Consider the following 14,179-nt stretch of genomic DNA (forward strand, 5'->3'; position numbering starts at 1 on the left):
AGTAGAGGGAGAAAACACGAGGAGATCAATTTTTGACAGGTTCAATTTCAGAAAGAGGGAGGACATGATGTTAGAGACAGCGGTAAGACAATCACTGGTGTTTTCTAAAAAGGCAGGCGTGATATCAGGAGCAGAAGTGTATAATTGGGTGTCATCAGCATAGAGATGGTACTGGAAACCAAATCTACTGATTTTTTTTTTTTTTTGTCCGTTAGGGGCGGTATACAAAGAGAAGAGGAGGGGGCCTAGGACTGATCCTTGAGGAACCCCAGCAGTAAGGGGGAGAGGAGGAGAAACCAGCAAAAGATACAGTGAAAGAGCGGTCAGAGAGATAGGAGGAGAACCAGGAGAGAACGGTGTCCTAGAGGCCGATGGAGCGGAGCATATTGAGGAGGAGCTGATGATCCACAGTGTCAAATGTTGCAGAGAGATCCAAGAGAATTAGCATGGAGTAGTGACCATTAGATTTAGCGGTTAGTAAAACATTAGAAACTTTAGTGAGGGCAGTTTCAGTACAGTGTAAAGAGCATATAAACATTAGTTTTAGATATCCATGGTTACAACTACTAACAATTGGAGGTATTTGCTAATATTATTATTCCTACTGCATATTGGCATAGGATCTTGGAGGTGGCAATACCACTTTAATGGTTCTGTTCAGGGTATGTCTAAATCCCAAATTTCCAGGGATATGATGCAACATCTGATGTCTCAAATGTGTGGCCCAAATGATGTGAACAGGCCCTTATTTCCACTAAAATAATTTGTTCTTTATAAATGAAACCAAAAACTGTTTACTTTTTTAGAATACGCCCAGCCCCTTGTCGGGGGAGCAGTTGGCACCTTGCATCAGAGATCAACCTTCAAACCAGAGGAGATTAAAGAAGGTGGGTATGCCGATCTGGATTCCTACAACTCTCCAGACAAGGACATTTACCATGCCTACGCCGAGCCGCTGCCGACCAGTGGGCCGGAATATGCTACACCAATCATCATGGAAATGTCAGCGCATCCTGCCGGGACCATGTGCTTGCCTTCAACTTCTACTTTTAAAGGGGCAGGAAGCCAGGCGCCTGTCCTAGTAGGGACTTACAACAAGCTTGTATCTAGGACAGACAGTTCCTCATCCGCGCAGGTACTATATGACACGCCAAAAGTGATGCCAGGGACGTGCGCAGTAGAAGAGACGGTTTATCAGGTGCCACAGCCAACAGCAAGCAAGGATGTACCTCCAGAAGTGTAAATGAAGGCGCGCAGACTTTTGTATGTATTCATTTGAACAAAATGGCTTTATTTTCTATGAGCACGTTGCATCGTGTGTCCATAAATAAGTAGATTGTAGTCACAAATCAAAAGTTCAAACCACTGTTCACGAGCTTTATACAGAAACACTAAACTACTTAACCAAATCTCCTGCACGAATATGCAAGGCGAGCGGGCGAGAGCTGCGCGCGGGCGACTGCAACGCTGGTTCATGGAGGAGTTCACGGGATCTGCTTTATAAAACGTGTTTCTGGTGCTGATTTCCACTTAGCATTTATTGTGTTATTTAATGTAGGTTTTTTTGCCTTCAGGTCATCTTTATTCCAGCTGCAGTATCTGACGTTCCAATATTTATTTACTGCCTGTTTTATCCTACTGAGCTCTGCTTGACACCGAAATTGTGCCAGCCCCCCCAGTGTGCGCGTCACGCCCGACACTCAAAAATGCTGTGATAGGTTTGGGGTTTGCTTTACATTCTGCGTCTCTGGTGTTAGTATGTAGTCTGTGACCACAGCTTTGTCCACAATGGCCGCTAAAAACCATTTGAAGAATGAAATGTGTGGCACGTCAGTTCTTAGCGGTTCTGATCCTGCCTTATTGTCTGCAGGGCTAGTGCATACTTAAAATATTGTCCGGGTTTTAGAACTGAACTCTTATGTATCCCTTCCACAGAAAAGCTGCAGGTTTTACGTGCAGGTAAAATCTAGAGTGCGATACAGTAGCAGGCGAGAATTTGCAAATTCCGGTCACATTTGAGGAAATTTTTAAATTTTGCAATTTTTGCCACTGGGGGTGTTTTTAGACCCCAGGAACTTTCAGGAAGTTCACATGTACATTAGCAACATTGAATGGACTCGTACTCTGTTATGTATTGAAGCATCTAATGATCGTGGACAAAGGTTTTTATGAAGAGATCAGAGTCCACCTGTTGTGATTAGTGGACCCTATCAGCTGTGTATAGAAGTGTCATCCTGCCTCTGAGGATAAGGAAACTGCTGTAAACTCTTCCAGTAAGGACAGGAAAAAGACTCTAAAATATCTCCAGTGGGAAAATTCCCAAATTACTTAATTTTTTTTATTTTTCATTGACAAATTTTTTAAAAACTTGTTAACTAGTGATGAGCTAATATACTCGTTACTTGAGATTTCCTGAGCACGCTTGGGGGTCCTCCGAGCATTTTTTAGCACTCTGAGATTGTTTTCCTCACCTCAGCTGAATGATTTACATCTGTTAGCCAGCTTAATTACATGTGGGGATTCCCTAGCAACAAGGCAACCCCCACATGTACTTATGCTGGCTAACAGATGTAAATCATTCAGCTGCAGCGATGAAAACTAAATCTCCGAGCACTAAAAAATACTCGGAGGACACCTGAGCGTGCTCGGGAAATCTCAAGTAACGAGTATATTCGCTCATCACTATTGTTAACAAAAACCTTACTTAATCAGTGGGTCTTTTTCTGACCACACATTTTCCTTCATGAACTTGGTGTATCTTTCAGGAACCCATGCAGTAAAATCAATTTTGCTAAAATGTACGCCACTTTTGTGGAGCAATTGATAGTGAATCTGTTGGGCAGCGCTAGACAAAGCTTATGCCCCTCTTGCTAAACTGGGGCCCATTTTACAATAAGTTGGCATAAGAACAGCAATAATTATATTGATGATATTTGGCGAGTAGAGGGGTGTCTTTAATCTGAGCCATCGTTTAGTCCCAGAATTTACCCGAAGGCCATCTAATGTAATGTAAGGAATACATGGTGCAACTATGAACTGCACACTATTACATTAGGTGGTCCCATTCACAGCAATGACATCTAACACTGAAGAGTAATTTAGAAATGGCTCCAATATATCAAAACTACCGTCCTCTGGGAATTTATCCTTGCGGGTTCCTTCTGCCGTAGCCCAATCGCCATCACTGCACAATATCCGGTAATGGCATCTGACCAATCAAAATTCATCTGCCATTTTTCTTGATCAAGTTGCGAAATGAAAATCGCGATCTGGTTGATAAGAGCCGGATTTTCACTGTTTCTATGGGATAATTTTTTAAAATTCACTTTTAAAAATTAGGGCAAAACCTGTGGCCAGCAAACTGCTCAAAGATGGCTCCTGTACGGCAGAGAATGCACAAAAAGGTGCGGAGCGGGGTGGATATTGAGGACATTTACTTGAAAGGAATCGTTTCCAAACTTTTATTTACGTACTTTGGGTAAAACTTTCTGTATATACAAATCCATTTTCCTCAGGGACGGTGTGATCGTCTTCACACTAGATCTATTTCTTGAAAATTTGCAATCCCAGTATTTGGCAAAATGTCAATAAGGGCTGAGGGGAGCATAGTATGGTTCTTCTAAAAAATCCCATTCAAGCATTACAGAAATAATTTAGATTTTCGCGCATGTTTGGGGTCTAAGTGCAGCTCATTTATTAATCGTGGATTTTGGTCACATATTTTGAAGATATTGTGTGGATGTCTCGTGGCATGTGAACATAACCTGAGTCCTGCTAATCCTTCTTGCCCTTTCCTTCTATGCAAGGACAATTGTCATGAGCTGTGTAATCGGAGGCAACCTGGTGGATGTGCTCCTGAACAGAGGCCAAAACACAGCTACCCAGCAATCAGTTTGTGATGTTTCATATCACAGTGGTCATTATAAAATCTGATTTATTTTTTTTATATAGGCCTGACTAAAAAAAAAAAGTTGTGGTATAATTTGTGAGAATAATAACACTAAGGGGCAGATTTATCAAGTGTCTTTTCAAAAATGAGGCCCTAAGTTTTTCCAAGCCACTACAAACTTTCACTACTTACAAAAAGTTAGGAATAATTTGCTTTCAGGGAAAATTTATATAAAACGTAAAAAGTTCACGTTACAGTGATATTTTATCATCGAGGGTATTTAAGTAGAAGCAGAAATGGTGATTTCCTCATCTCAAACAATTTATTGAAACAAAACCCATCAACAGTGGTGGGTATAATACCCCAACAAAAGACGTCTCAAAAACTTGTCATGTGGCTTTGAGTATCAATTACAGCTTGACAACAATGTCTCCTGCTGTTCACAAGTGGAGTTATTGTCTGCTGAGACATGGCATCCCACTCTCCCCCAGAACCTCAATGACCTGAGGCCTGTCCTTCAGGAACAGAGTTACGAGCCTCTACACGGCAACGCAGTTGATCCCATAGATTTTCTATGGAATTCAGGTCTGGCGAAAGTGATGGCCGCTCTACTTGAGATATCTAGTCTCCACAAACCGTTCCATAATGATGCGTCCTTAATGAGCTGGAGCATTGTCATCCATGAAGATGAAATTAGGCCTGTGTTGTTAATGCAAAGGTACAATGACTGGATTAATAATGTTGTTTAAAGGTACCTTCACACTGAGCAACTTTAGAACGATAACGACAGCGATCCGTGACGTTGCAGCGTCCTGGATAGCGATATAGTTGTGTTTGACACGCAGCAGCGATCAGGATCCTGCTGTGACATCGCTGGTCGGAGCTAGAAGTCCAGAACTTTATTTGGTGGCTGGATCACCCGCTGACATCGCTAAATCGGCGTGTGTGACGCCGATCCAGCGATGTCTTCACTTGTAACCAGGGTAAACATCGGGTTACTAAGCGCAGGGCCGTAAAGCAGAGCACAGCGGTGACGTCACCGCTCTGCTTTACGGCCGGCGCTTACAGTGCAGGGAAGCTGATGCCGGGAGACGCGACAGACACCGGAATGTAAGTATGTAGTGTTTGTTTTTTTTTACATTTACAATGGTAACCAGGGTAAACATCGGGTTACTAAGCGCGGCTCTGCGCTTAGTAACCCGATGTTTACCCTGGTTACCTCGGCATCGTTGGTCGCTGGAGAGCTGTCTGTGTGACAGCTCTCCAGCGACCACACAACGACTAAACAGCGACGCTGCAGCGATAGGCATCGTTGTCTATATCGCTGCAGCGTCACTTAATGTGACGGTACCTTAAGTAGTAGTGGCTTGTCACTGCACCATTCACAGAGTGTAGGGCAGTTCTGTATTGACTAGACACACCTGCCACACTAACTCCACCACCAAAGGCTTGCCTGGGGATAAGTGACTGATGCATAGCACTCTCCTAGACATCTCAAATATCATTGGCGGCCATTATTTCTGCTCACCGTGAATCCGCTTTCATCAGTGAACAGCACTGAGGCCCACTGGACCCTTGTCCAACGTAGATGCTCCCTGGCCCATACAAGACTAATTTCATGCAAGACTAATTTCATCTTCATGGATGACAATGCTCCAGCTCATGGTGGTGTGGTTCGGTACCCTCGTTTATCACACAGACCACACTGATTGCAAACTGTTTTGAATGGTCTGACGAGACACATGGGTGCCTTTCACCTCCTTTAAATATGCCTGGAGTGGTGTGGCATTCATCATCCTGTTCCAAAGAGCATTAACCATGAAGTGATCATCAGTGAGGGATACGGCTAAAGGATATTCACGTCTCTGCCTTTGTGACTGTCTCTCGGAATCTCTGTTGCAGCCTGCTAATGACGTACTGTGATTCCAAGATCAGTGGCCACTTCCGTCTGAGGACATCCAGCTTGAAGCCTCGCAACAGCGAGGTACTGCTGATCAATTGTTAGGTGTCATCTTGGTCTCATGATGTCAAAATGTGAACGTCACAAAGAAGGGGGCTGTTTAATACCAATTCTAATTGAACCCCAAAATTTATTACACAATTCATGGCTCAAACACCTCTTGGTCGCAAACAAGGAGCTTAATGGCAAAATTTACAAGTTGTGCAAAAAGTTTTGAAACATTGAACAGTTGGACATGTGTATTCAAAAGTTTAGAGATGGTCACATTAAGTTCACCTGAAAAGGTTAGCGTGCATTCTAGGATCATCCTGAAATTACACCCAAAAGCCAAATATACCTAACTTTTTGTGAGTAGTGTATATCACGGCTGTACAAAAGAAAAACTTGATGTGAGTTCAGAAACTTCCAATACTACAGTTGCCCAATCTTTCTGGGGTTATCTAGGCATGTTCTCCAACATAGACACAACGCTGGGTGGTATTGTTGCCGACACCAAGCCCTTATCATGGGACAGGTCTGCGTCCAACTTATAAATACATTCTTGTCGTCAAAAAGTCCCCCTGGCAGCTTTACCATCGTGCACATGGTTACAACTCTGCAAATGTCAGAGTATACCTGGACAATCCCTTTGAAGAAACCTTACACTTTCCTATGTCAGCAAGTGGTCACTTTTGTCAGCGGGATTGCCAGCTACCATAGTAGAGCACAGCATTAGACCTTTGGCAGTCGTATAGGCATTGAATGGAGCGCAGGTGCAATATTGAGTGACAACCTGGGATGAGATGGGAATAACTCTTTTAAAGAGGACCTGTCACTTGAAAAATTACATATTTATAACAACGTGTTGTAAATGCCACTGTTCTCCTGACTAGTGTTGTGTTTCTCAGTTTTTCCATATCTGATATGTGGCTCCTTTTCTGTAAATAAACCTCTAAAGCAAATTGACATATAGATATGTCATTGAGGGGGATAAATGGTTAACAGCAGCTGGAACGGAGCACCGATCACTGCTGTTAACCATTTAAACATCACTCTAATCTTCTGAAAGTAGTGTTTAAATGGCGCAATTGCTGTTGTTTTTTGCGCAACGGCTTCCAAGAGCCCCCTGTGATACGATTTGAAAAAAGTAAAACGCCAGATTCAGGAGAACAGCAGCATTTACAGTAATGCATGGAAATGGGGCTTCTTATATTACTTAAAAGGACATTACGATCCCTCAAATGAAGACTAAACCTGAGTAAATTACTGGTAAAGCTTTTTCTAGGGTTAAGAATGCCTTTATTATTGGTCTCGATCTCAGTGTATGCGGATAAGCACATACCTGAACTACTATTACTGGACCTGATATTCCAGCCCGGGACTAAAGGTCTTTATCCATACACCCATGTCTTATATTACATTTGTATGTGTTGGATACTTTTCATCTAGGACATCAGGTAAAGGTATATAATATGCCCAAATCCGGGCATCAAGCTTGCAGATGATGCAAATTGTGCCCCACACTTGACATGATATGACCCTTCATGTTTACCGGGACAGTTCTGTGAAGGTGGATTGAACACTGGTAAGTGCTGGCGTGATATACTGTACGTGTTACTGTAATGTGTTTATTGTATGTTAATTTAGCTAAAATGCCATGACAAAAAAAGCGTAAAGGGGTTGTCCTCTACTAAACTGTCCCCTCGTCAGTGGTCCCAGAGACCTGGATAAAGGAAAAAAAAATCTATTCTTGGGGTGCGTTAACATTACACAATCACAACCGTAAAATGAACATTGATCCTCTTACATGTGATTTAATAGCCTGTTTAGACTTCCTGTACTCACTGAACGATAATAGATTGTTCTGCGCGCATGTCCTGCTCGGCAGCACATGTCCTTGACGCACATGAAGATGTGCTGCCGAGAACGATTCATTTTAAACCATTTTAAAATTGCTTAAAGGGGTTTTCCAATGAACACCGTTAATTTTAAAGTTGATTTTAATCAATAGACCTTTGCATAATTCTTTCCAGAAATGGATGTTTGAAATTTTTTTTTTCCTCTGCTGAGAATCTTATAAATGTGTCCCAGCTGTGTACTGTGTAATGACTTTGTCTTACCTGTACACGATACCTGGTATTCAGAGCTTTTCTTGTCGAGCTCCAGTCATTTTGGCTGTGATTATGGACAGAATGATCTATTCTGATATTCTCGAAAAATAGGCGATTGCTGCCATCCTAGCAAACTGGCTAAATGGGCAGGTACGACCGTCGTGCTTGTGTGTAGACCCATCCATTTACCGTAGTACTTTGGCTTTTAGAGATCTGCAGTCCTGTTAGAATAGATTGTAACCTATGCAAATATAGAACAATATCTGATATCTTTTCTGAACTTTAGTCCAAAATTTTCCTTTTTTTTTTTTTCTTTTCTTGTTCACATGCTGAAATGCATTTCCTGTCCTTGCCAGCTTTCTATAGCCCATCTACTTAGCACTGACCAATGTACTGCAACCTTAACGAAGCAAATGTGGTTCCTCTGGACTTCTGTACAGTCATCGGCAATCACAATACTGTATCCGATACTGCTGGTGTTGAATGTGAACAGAATAGATTGCGTTTACTCAATCAGGTACTGCATCAATTAGAAGCGTTCACTGTAATAACTTTTATAATGGCTACAAAATGTTAGATGTTTTTTGTATTATTTATCTGCTTGGAATCGGCACATAAAATGGACACAACTTCTCCTATTTTTCATATAAATCCACAGTGCTCTGAATGTAATTTGTCTGAAATCCGCATGTACTGTAGGCACATTGTATCTGTATATGTTGTTAGACTGTAGATTGTATAAAAGAAGAAAGTTCTATGTCTTTTGGAGAAAAAAAAATGTACATAAAAATAAAACTTTTGTGAAATGTGTTTGTTTTTAAATTGGTATAAACCTTTTGTAAATGTATTTTGCTCTGCATTTACTGAGCTTCATAGGAGGACCAAGATGGCAGCAAATGAGGCATTTAGCAGAGCCCTGGCTATCCTAGGAACTTATCGTCTCCCTATGATTGCATCAGAAGGGGCTGAAGAGGGTAGGAGCACACACTGGCTGTGACTTCATTTAAATGCCACAGTCATTGACAGTGCCATCTAAATGGTTAACAGTTGCAGCCGGAGCGCAGCTCTGGCAGTTAGGGACAGATGCTGGTTATGGAATGCTAGATGGAGACCCGATACTATCGCATCGGGAGGGTGGTGACGTGCCGATGGGGGCATGCTGCAAAGCAACCCTCCCGATGCTATAGCATCGGGCCTCCATCATAGTATACAGTATTTCTCTGGGGCATTGTCTCCGCCGCTCTCTGCTCCTTGCATCTCCGCACTCTGGAGCCCCGAGATCAGCAGCGTGGAGAGCAGCATCTCCGGGATCCATCTGCCACACCTGCTCTTCACCGCTCACATGGTTATCTGCACTCTGTCCCGCCAACATGGCCGCCGCTAGGATTGTTGGCGGGAGTAGTGATGTGAGACGGGGGGGCTGCGGAGAGGAGCGGGAGGGAGACAGGGAGCGACGGACAGACTGGTACCACCAGCGGGTGTCATATTGAAATACCCATCACTTGGGTATTTCAGTATGGCGGTCGCGTACTTCCGGGTGCGGTGCATTGTGGGATTCGAGGACGTCCAGACAGAAGTGGATGACAGACAATTTAAGGTAATTATTAGTGACTAGATGGTGGCCCGATTCTAATGCATCGGTTATTCTAGATTATGCATGTCCACGTAGTATATTGCGCAGCCACGTAGTATATTGCCTAGTGACTTAGTATATTGCACAGCCACGTAGTATATTGCCCAGTGACGTAGTATACAGCACAGAGCCGCGTAGTATATTGCCCAGCTACGTAGTATATTGCCCAGCCAGGTTTGCCACAGGTTAAAAAATAAACATACACTCACCTTTCCGAGGGCCCCTTGTAGTCCATGGCAGCTTCCGGTCCCAGGGTTGGTATGAGCGCAGGACCTGTGATGACGTCGCGGTCACATGACCGTGACGTCATGGCCGGTCCTTCTCCCATACCATCTTTGCCACCGGAACCTGCAACTGAAGATGGCGGCCAGCGCGTGCGACTACGGAGGGTGAGTATAGCAGGTTTTGTTTTGTTTTTTTATTTTTAACATTACATTTTTTACAACACAGGGTCAATAGCGGCGGTAACTGAGTGCGTTACCCGCGGCATAACGCGGTCCGTTACCGCTGGCATTAACCCTGTGTTAGCAGTGACCGGAGGGGAGTATGCGGGCGACAGGCACTGACTGCGGGGAGTAAGGAGCGGCCATTTTCTTCCGGACTGCCCGTCGCCGATTGGTCGCGGCAGCCATGACAGGCAGCTGGCGAGACCAATCAGCGAATGAATAACCATGACAGAAGGACAGACAGAAAGACGGAAGTGACCCTTAGACAATTATATAGTAGATGAGCGAATGTACTCGTTACTCGAGATTTCCAGAGCACGCTTGGATGTCCTCCCAGTATTTTTTTAGTGCCCGGAGTTTTAGTTTTTAGCGCCGCAGCTGAATGATTTACATCTGTTAGCCAGCATAAGTACATGTGGGGGTTTGACTGGTTGCTAGGGAATCCCAACATGTACTTATGCTGGCTAGCAGATGTAAATCATTCACCTGTGGCGAAGAAAACTAAATCTCCGAGCACTAAAAAATACTCGGACCCCCGAGCATTCTCGAGTAAGGCGTATATTCGCTCATCACTAGTAATTATATAAATAGATGGCTGCTATCAGCCGCCTGTTGAGGGAGCTCCGCTCCGGAGTCTCCTTCACATTAAGTCACCCCAGTGCCAGACGTACAGTTACACTCCTATGTGGGAAGGGTTAAAGAGCGGCTTTAATGTGGTTTTGCTGGCTTAGAATATTGATATCCTATCTATAGTGTGTCCTGTCAATGATAGGGTCATTCCATTTCAACTGATCCAAATCTGATTTTTTTTTTTTTTTTTCACCTGACATCTTAAGATATTTATTTTCTTTGGTGTTTTTGAAGTGCTACTTTAGTGAATTTAAGAGAAGATAAACATTCTAAACTTCATTAAAAACATTTTTTATGGATTTCTAAAGCCTGAATTTTGGGCTTGTATGATTTTATATTTGTTAATCATATATCTGGCTAGAACTAGAATTAAGATGAGTGAAGCACCATTTTGTTCAGATTTGTACAGGCTACATTTTGATGGGCGATTTTGGGAAACCGGTTATACATTTTTCAAAAAATGCATGTGTTCTTGGTTACATTTGTGCAGGGATTCAAGTTAAGATCATACTTCAAAGCGTGATTTTCTAAATACAGTCTTATTCTATTCATGTTTAATTTCTCCTACGCCTCATTGGGGGACACAGGACCATGGGTATTATAATGCTGCCACTAGGAGGACACTAAGCAAATACAGAAAGAATAGCTCCTCCCCTGCAGTATACACCCTCCTGCTGGCTCTAAGTAAACCAGTCCTTGCTTAGTGTCTGTAGGACAGGGGTGTCAAACTGCATTCCTCAAGGGCTGCAAACAGGTCATGTTTTCAGGATTTCCTTTTACTGCACAGGTGATAATTTGATCACCTACACACATAATGATTACAGCACCTTGTGCAAAGCTAAGGAAATCTTGAAAACACGCATGGTTTGCGGCCCTCGAGGAATGCAGTTTGACACCCCTGCTGTAGGAAACACTTGGGTCTGCCTTCAGACCCCACCGTTGTTCTTTTTTAGTTTCTTACTTTTTATTCTATTTTTTTCCTTTAACTGAGCGAACAGGGGTGACAGATCCTTTCTAGGTTCCGATCTCCCTCGAACAATCAACAGGCAAGTACGTGGAGCGTCCCTCCCGTATCCTTTCCTGCACCGTTGGATGCCAGCCCTGAGCTCACCTTAAGGGCGACGGTTCCTTTGCGTTCCTATCTCCCCCCTCCATAGCAGGCGACCACATGGAGTAGCCCTCCATCTACCTCTCATGGAGCCAGGTGCATAGCCGGACATAATATGTATGGCGTCCGTGCAGCCCCCCACTGCATCACCACTGTTATAGCGGATGACGCCGCAGAAGCTCTCCACCCCCTCCCTGACTATGGCGACGGTGGATTGAGCACTGGCCCACCGCATCTACCGTGAGTACACTGTGGGGGCCGAGGTGCTGAGGGGTCCTGGTCCCCGGGGTATGGGAGGTCCGCTCCTTAAAGCCCTGGTCCGTGGCTGGTCCGCAGTGCGACAGTTCAATGACGGAGTGTGGCTTAAGGATGGCGCTAATAGCGGTCGTGGCGCTGCAGGCCGCAACCGCAGGTTTAAAATTTAGTCCCCGGCTTTTCCTTCATACAGGCCAGAGTTTTGGCCACGCCCACCGGCAATTACCGCCGCCCACTCTTTCTGGCGCTTCTCATTCCCTGAGAAGTGCTCTCACTTCCTGATCTCGGTTGCCATCTTGGGACACCTACAGGGCTGATGCTGCAGCGCTGCTCCAGCCGTTTTTGAATCACAGCCTTCAGGACTAGCGATTTCTGTGATACACTGCGGACCTCCCCTGGGGACTCAAGACACAGGACCTGGGAAAGCTGCAGAAACATAGCCTAACCCTTCCCCTGCTAGTAAGCACTCTCCTCAATGCTATGCTATGCCTCAATCAAAGCCTCACAAAAAGTCTGGGACAACCCACACTGTTCTTCGCTACATGTACCTCTTGTAAGGTGTCATAACCCCGGGGTCACAATACTGCATTGTGCACAGCTTGTGAACCGGTGACTGCTCAGGAACCACCTGTTACTGATACTGAACCCAGTGAGCCTAGTCCCCCTGAGTGGGCTCCCTCCCTTACCTGGTCTATGGCATCCCTGCCCAAAGCATTAGACTCGTTCCGAGACCCTTCCTCTAACCAGGGCACTATTACGGACGACGCTTACGATCGCCAGAACCCCTCGTACTCCAGGGGTTGTACCTTGCCAAGGAGCTCTCACCCTTCCAGGAAAAGGACTCATGCCATATCCCCAGACCATCACCGGGATTTGGGTTCTGAGAGCTCCTTTTCTCGCTCCCCTTCCATTCAACCTGTTTCAGAGGATGATTCTGACACATCCCTAGATCAGGAATTTCATCACGATCAGGAGACTCTCGACTCTCTAATTGAGTCAGTGAATAAGGCTTTGAATCTTGAGGAGGAACCTTTTATCTAAAACGGATCATGCTGTGTCTTAAGAGGACCAAGCGAGCTCAGAGTGTTCGCAACTCATCCCAAATTTAAATAAAACGTTGAATCTCACAGGATCTGTCCAGATAAACGATTTACAGGGCAAAAGCCCATGGAGTCAAAATATCCTTTTGCCCAGGATCTAAGAAAAGATTTGGTCGCAGTCTCCCCGGGTAGATCCTCCGGTATTGCGCCTAGTGACTAAATCTGTTTTATCCTCTTCGGAGGGCGACTATTTTCAATTTCTATTTTCAACCGATCGTCGGATCGACAATATGGCGTGTTCAGCCTTTAAAGCCTGAGCAGCCGCACTCTCCCCATCTTTTGCCGCTACGTGGGTGGCTATGGCCATGACCCACTGAGCTGAGGTCTTGTCTTCAGCTGTGCTGGATACCAATCTTCCCCCCGAGATAGCAGACCTTGCTACTGAGATAGCTAGAGCTGGAGATTTTGTAGTGACCGCGTCCCTGGATGCCGATAACTGTGCTTCTCAAGCAGCAGCAAACGCCATCACCATCCGGAGGTCCTTATGGCTCAGGGACTGGGGTGCGGATTCTGCTTCCAAAAAGTCATCGACTTCTCTACCATATCAGAGCGGTTGCCTTTTTGGCGAAAAGCTCGACCAATTAATTTCCGACGCCACTGGAGGGAGGAGTAAATTTCTTCCACAACAGGGACCCTCTCTGCTCTTTCGGAACCTGCAGGCTCAGTCCCGATTTTTTTTTTTTCGTTACAACTCAAACTGGTCCTCTACTTCCTCATCTCCTGGTTCCGGACAGGTACAATGCGGAGACAGAGGTTCCCAGGCCTCTTATAAACCTTCCCTTCATGGAGAGGCAGGCCTAGGCAGTCTGGATCCAGAGGTTCCAGAACTGGCAGATCTTCCACACAATGACTCCCTGTGGTATTCGGGGGCCACTCTCAAAGTATGCGGCTGCCTACTTTCCTTCAGTGCCGCGTGGCTCTCTGAGAAACGACAGAGTTATTATTCTGGTCCCTCAAAGCGAAAGGTTTCAAGGTTTTTATTCAAACCTCTTCATTGTTCCAAAGAAGGACGGTACGGTACAGCTAATACTGGACCTAAAACTGCCGAACAAGTTTGTCAGGGTGCAA

At 44.7% G+C, this 14,179-nt stretch overlaps 1 protein-coding gene across 1 annotated transcript in view; it reads left to right on the forward strand.

Annotated features, from left to right (window-relative positions):
- Nucleotides 1–8,749, forward strand: part of DCBLD2 (discoidin, CUB and LCCL domain containing 2) — a 95,853-nt gene extending 87,104 nt beyond the window's left edge. The window contains exons 15-16 of the mRNA XM_069761014.1: nt 807–4,526; nt 5,549–8,749. Of these exons, the coding sequence (XP_069617115.1) occupies nt 807–1,243 (437 nt within the window). The 3' untranslated portion in view covers nt 1,244–4,526; nt 5,549–8,749. The remainder of the gene's footprint in view (nt 1–806; nt 4,527–5,548) is intronic.
- Nucleotides 8,750–14,179: the final 5,430 nt, after the last annotated feature.

Source organism: Ranitomeya imitator, chromosome 3, assembly GCF_032444005.1.
Source record: "Ranitomeya imitator isolate aRanImi1 chromosome 3, aRanImi1.pri, whole genome shotgun sequence".
In the NCBI taxonomy this organism is placed as follows: Eukaryota; Metazoa; Chordata; class Amphibia; order Anura; family Dendrobatidae; genus Ranitomeya; species Ranitomeya imitator.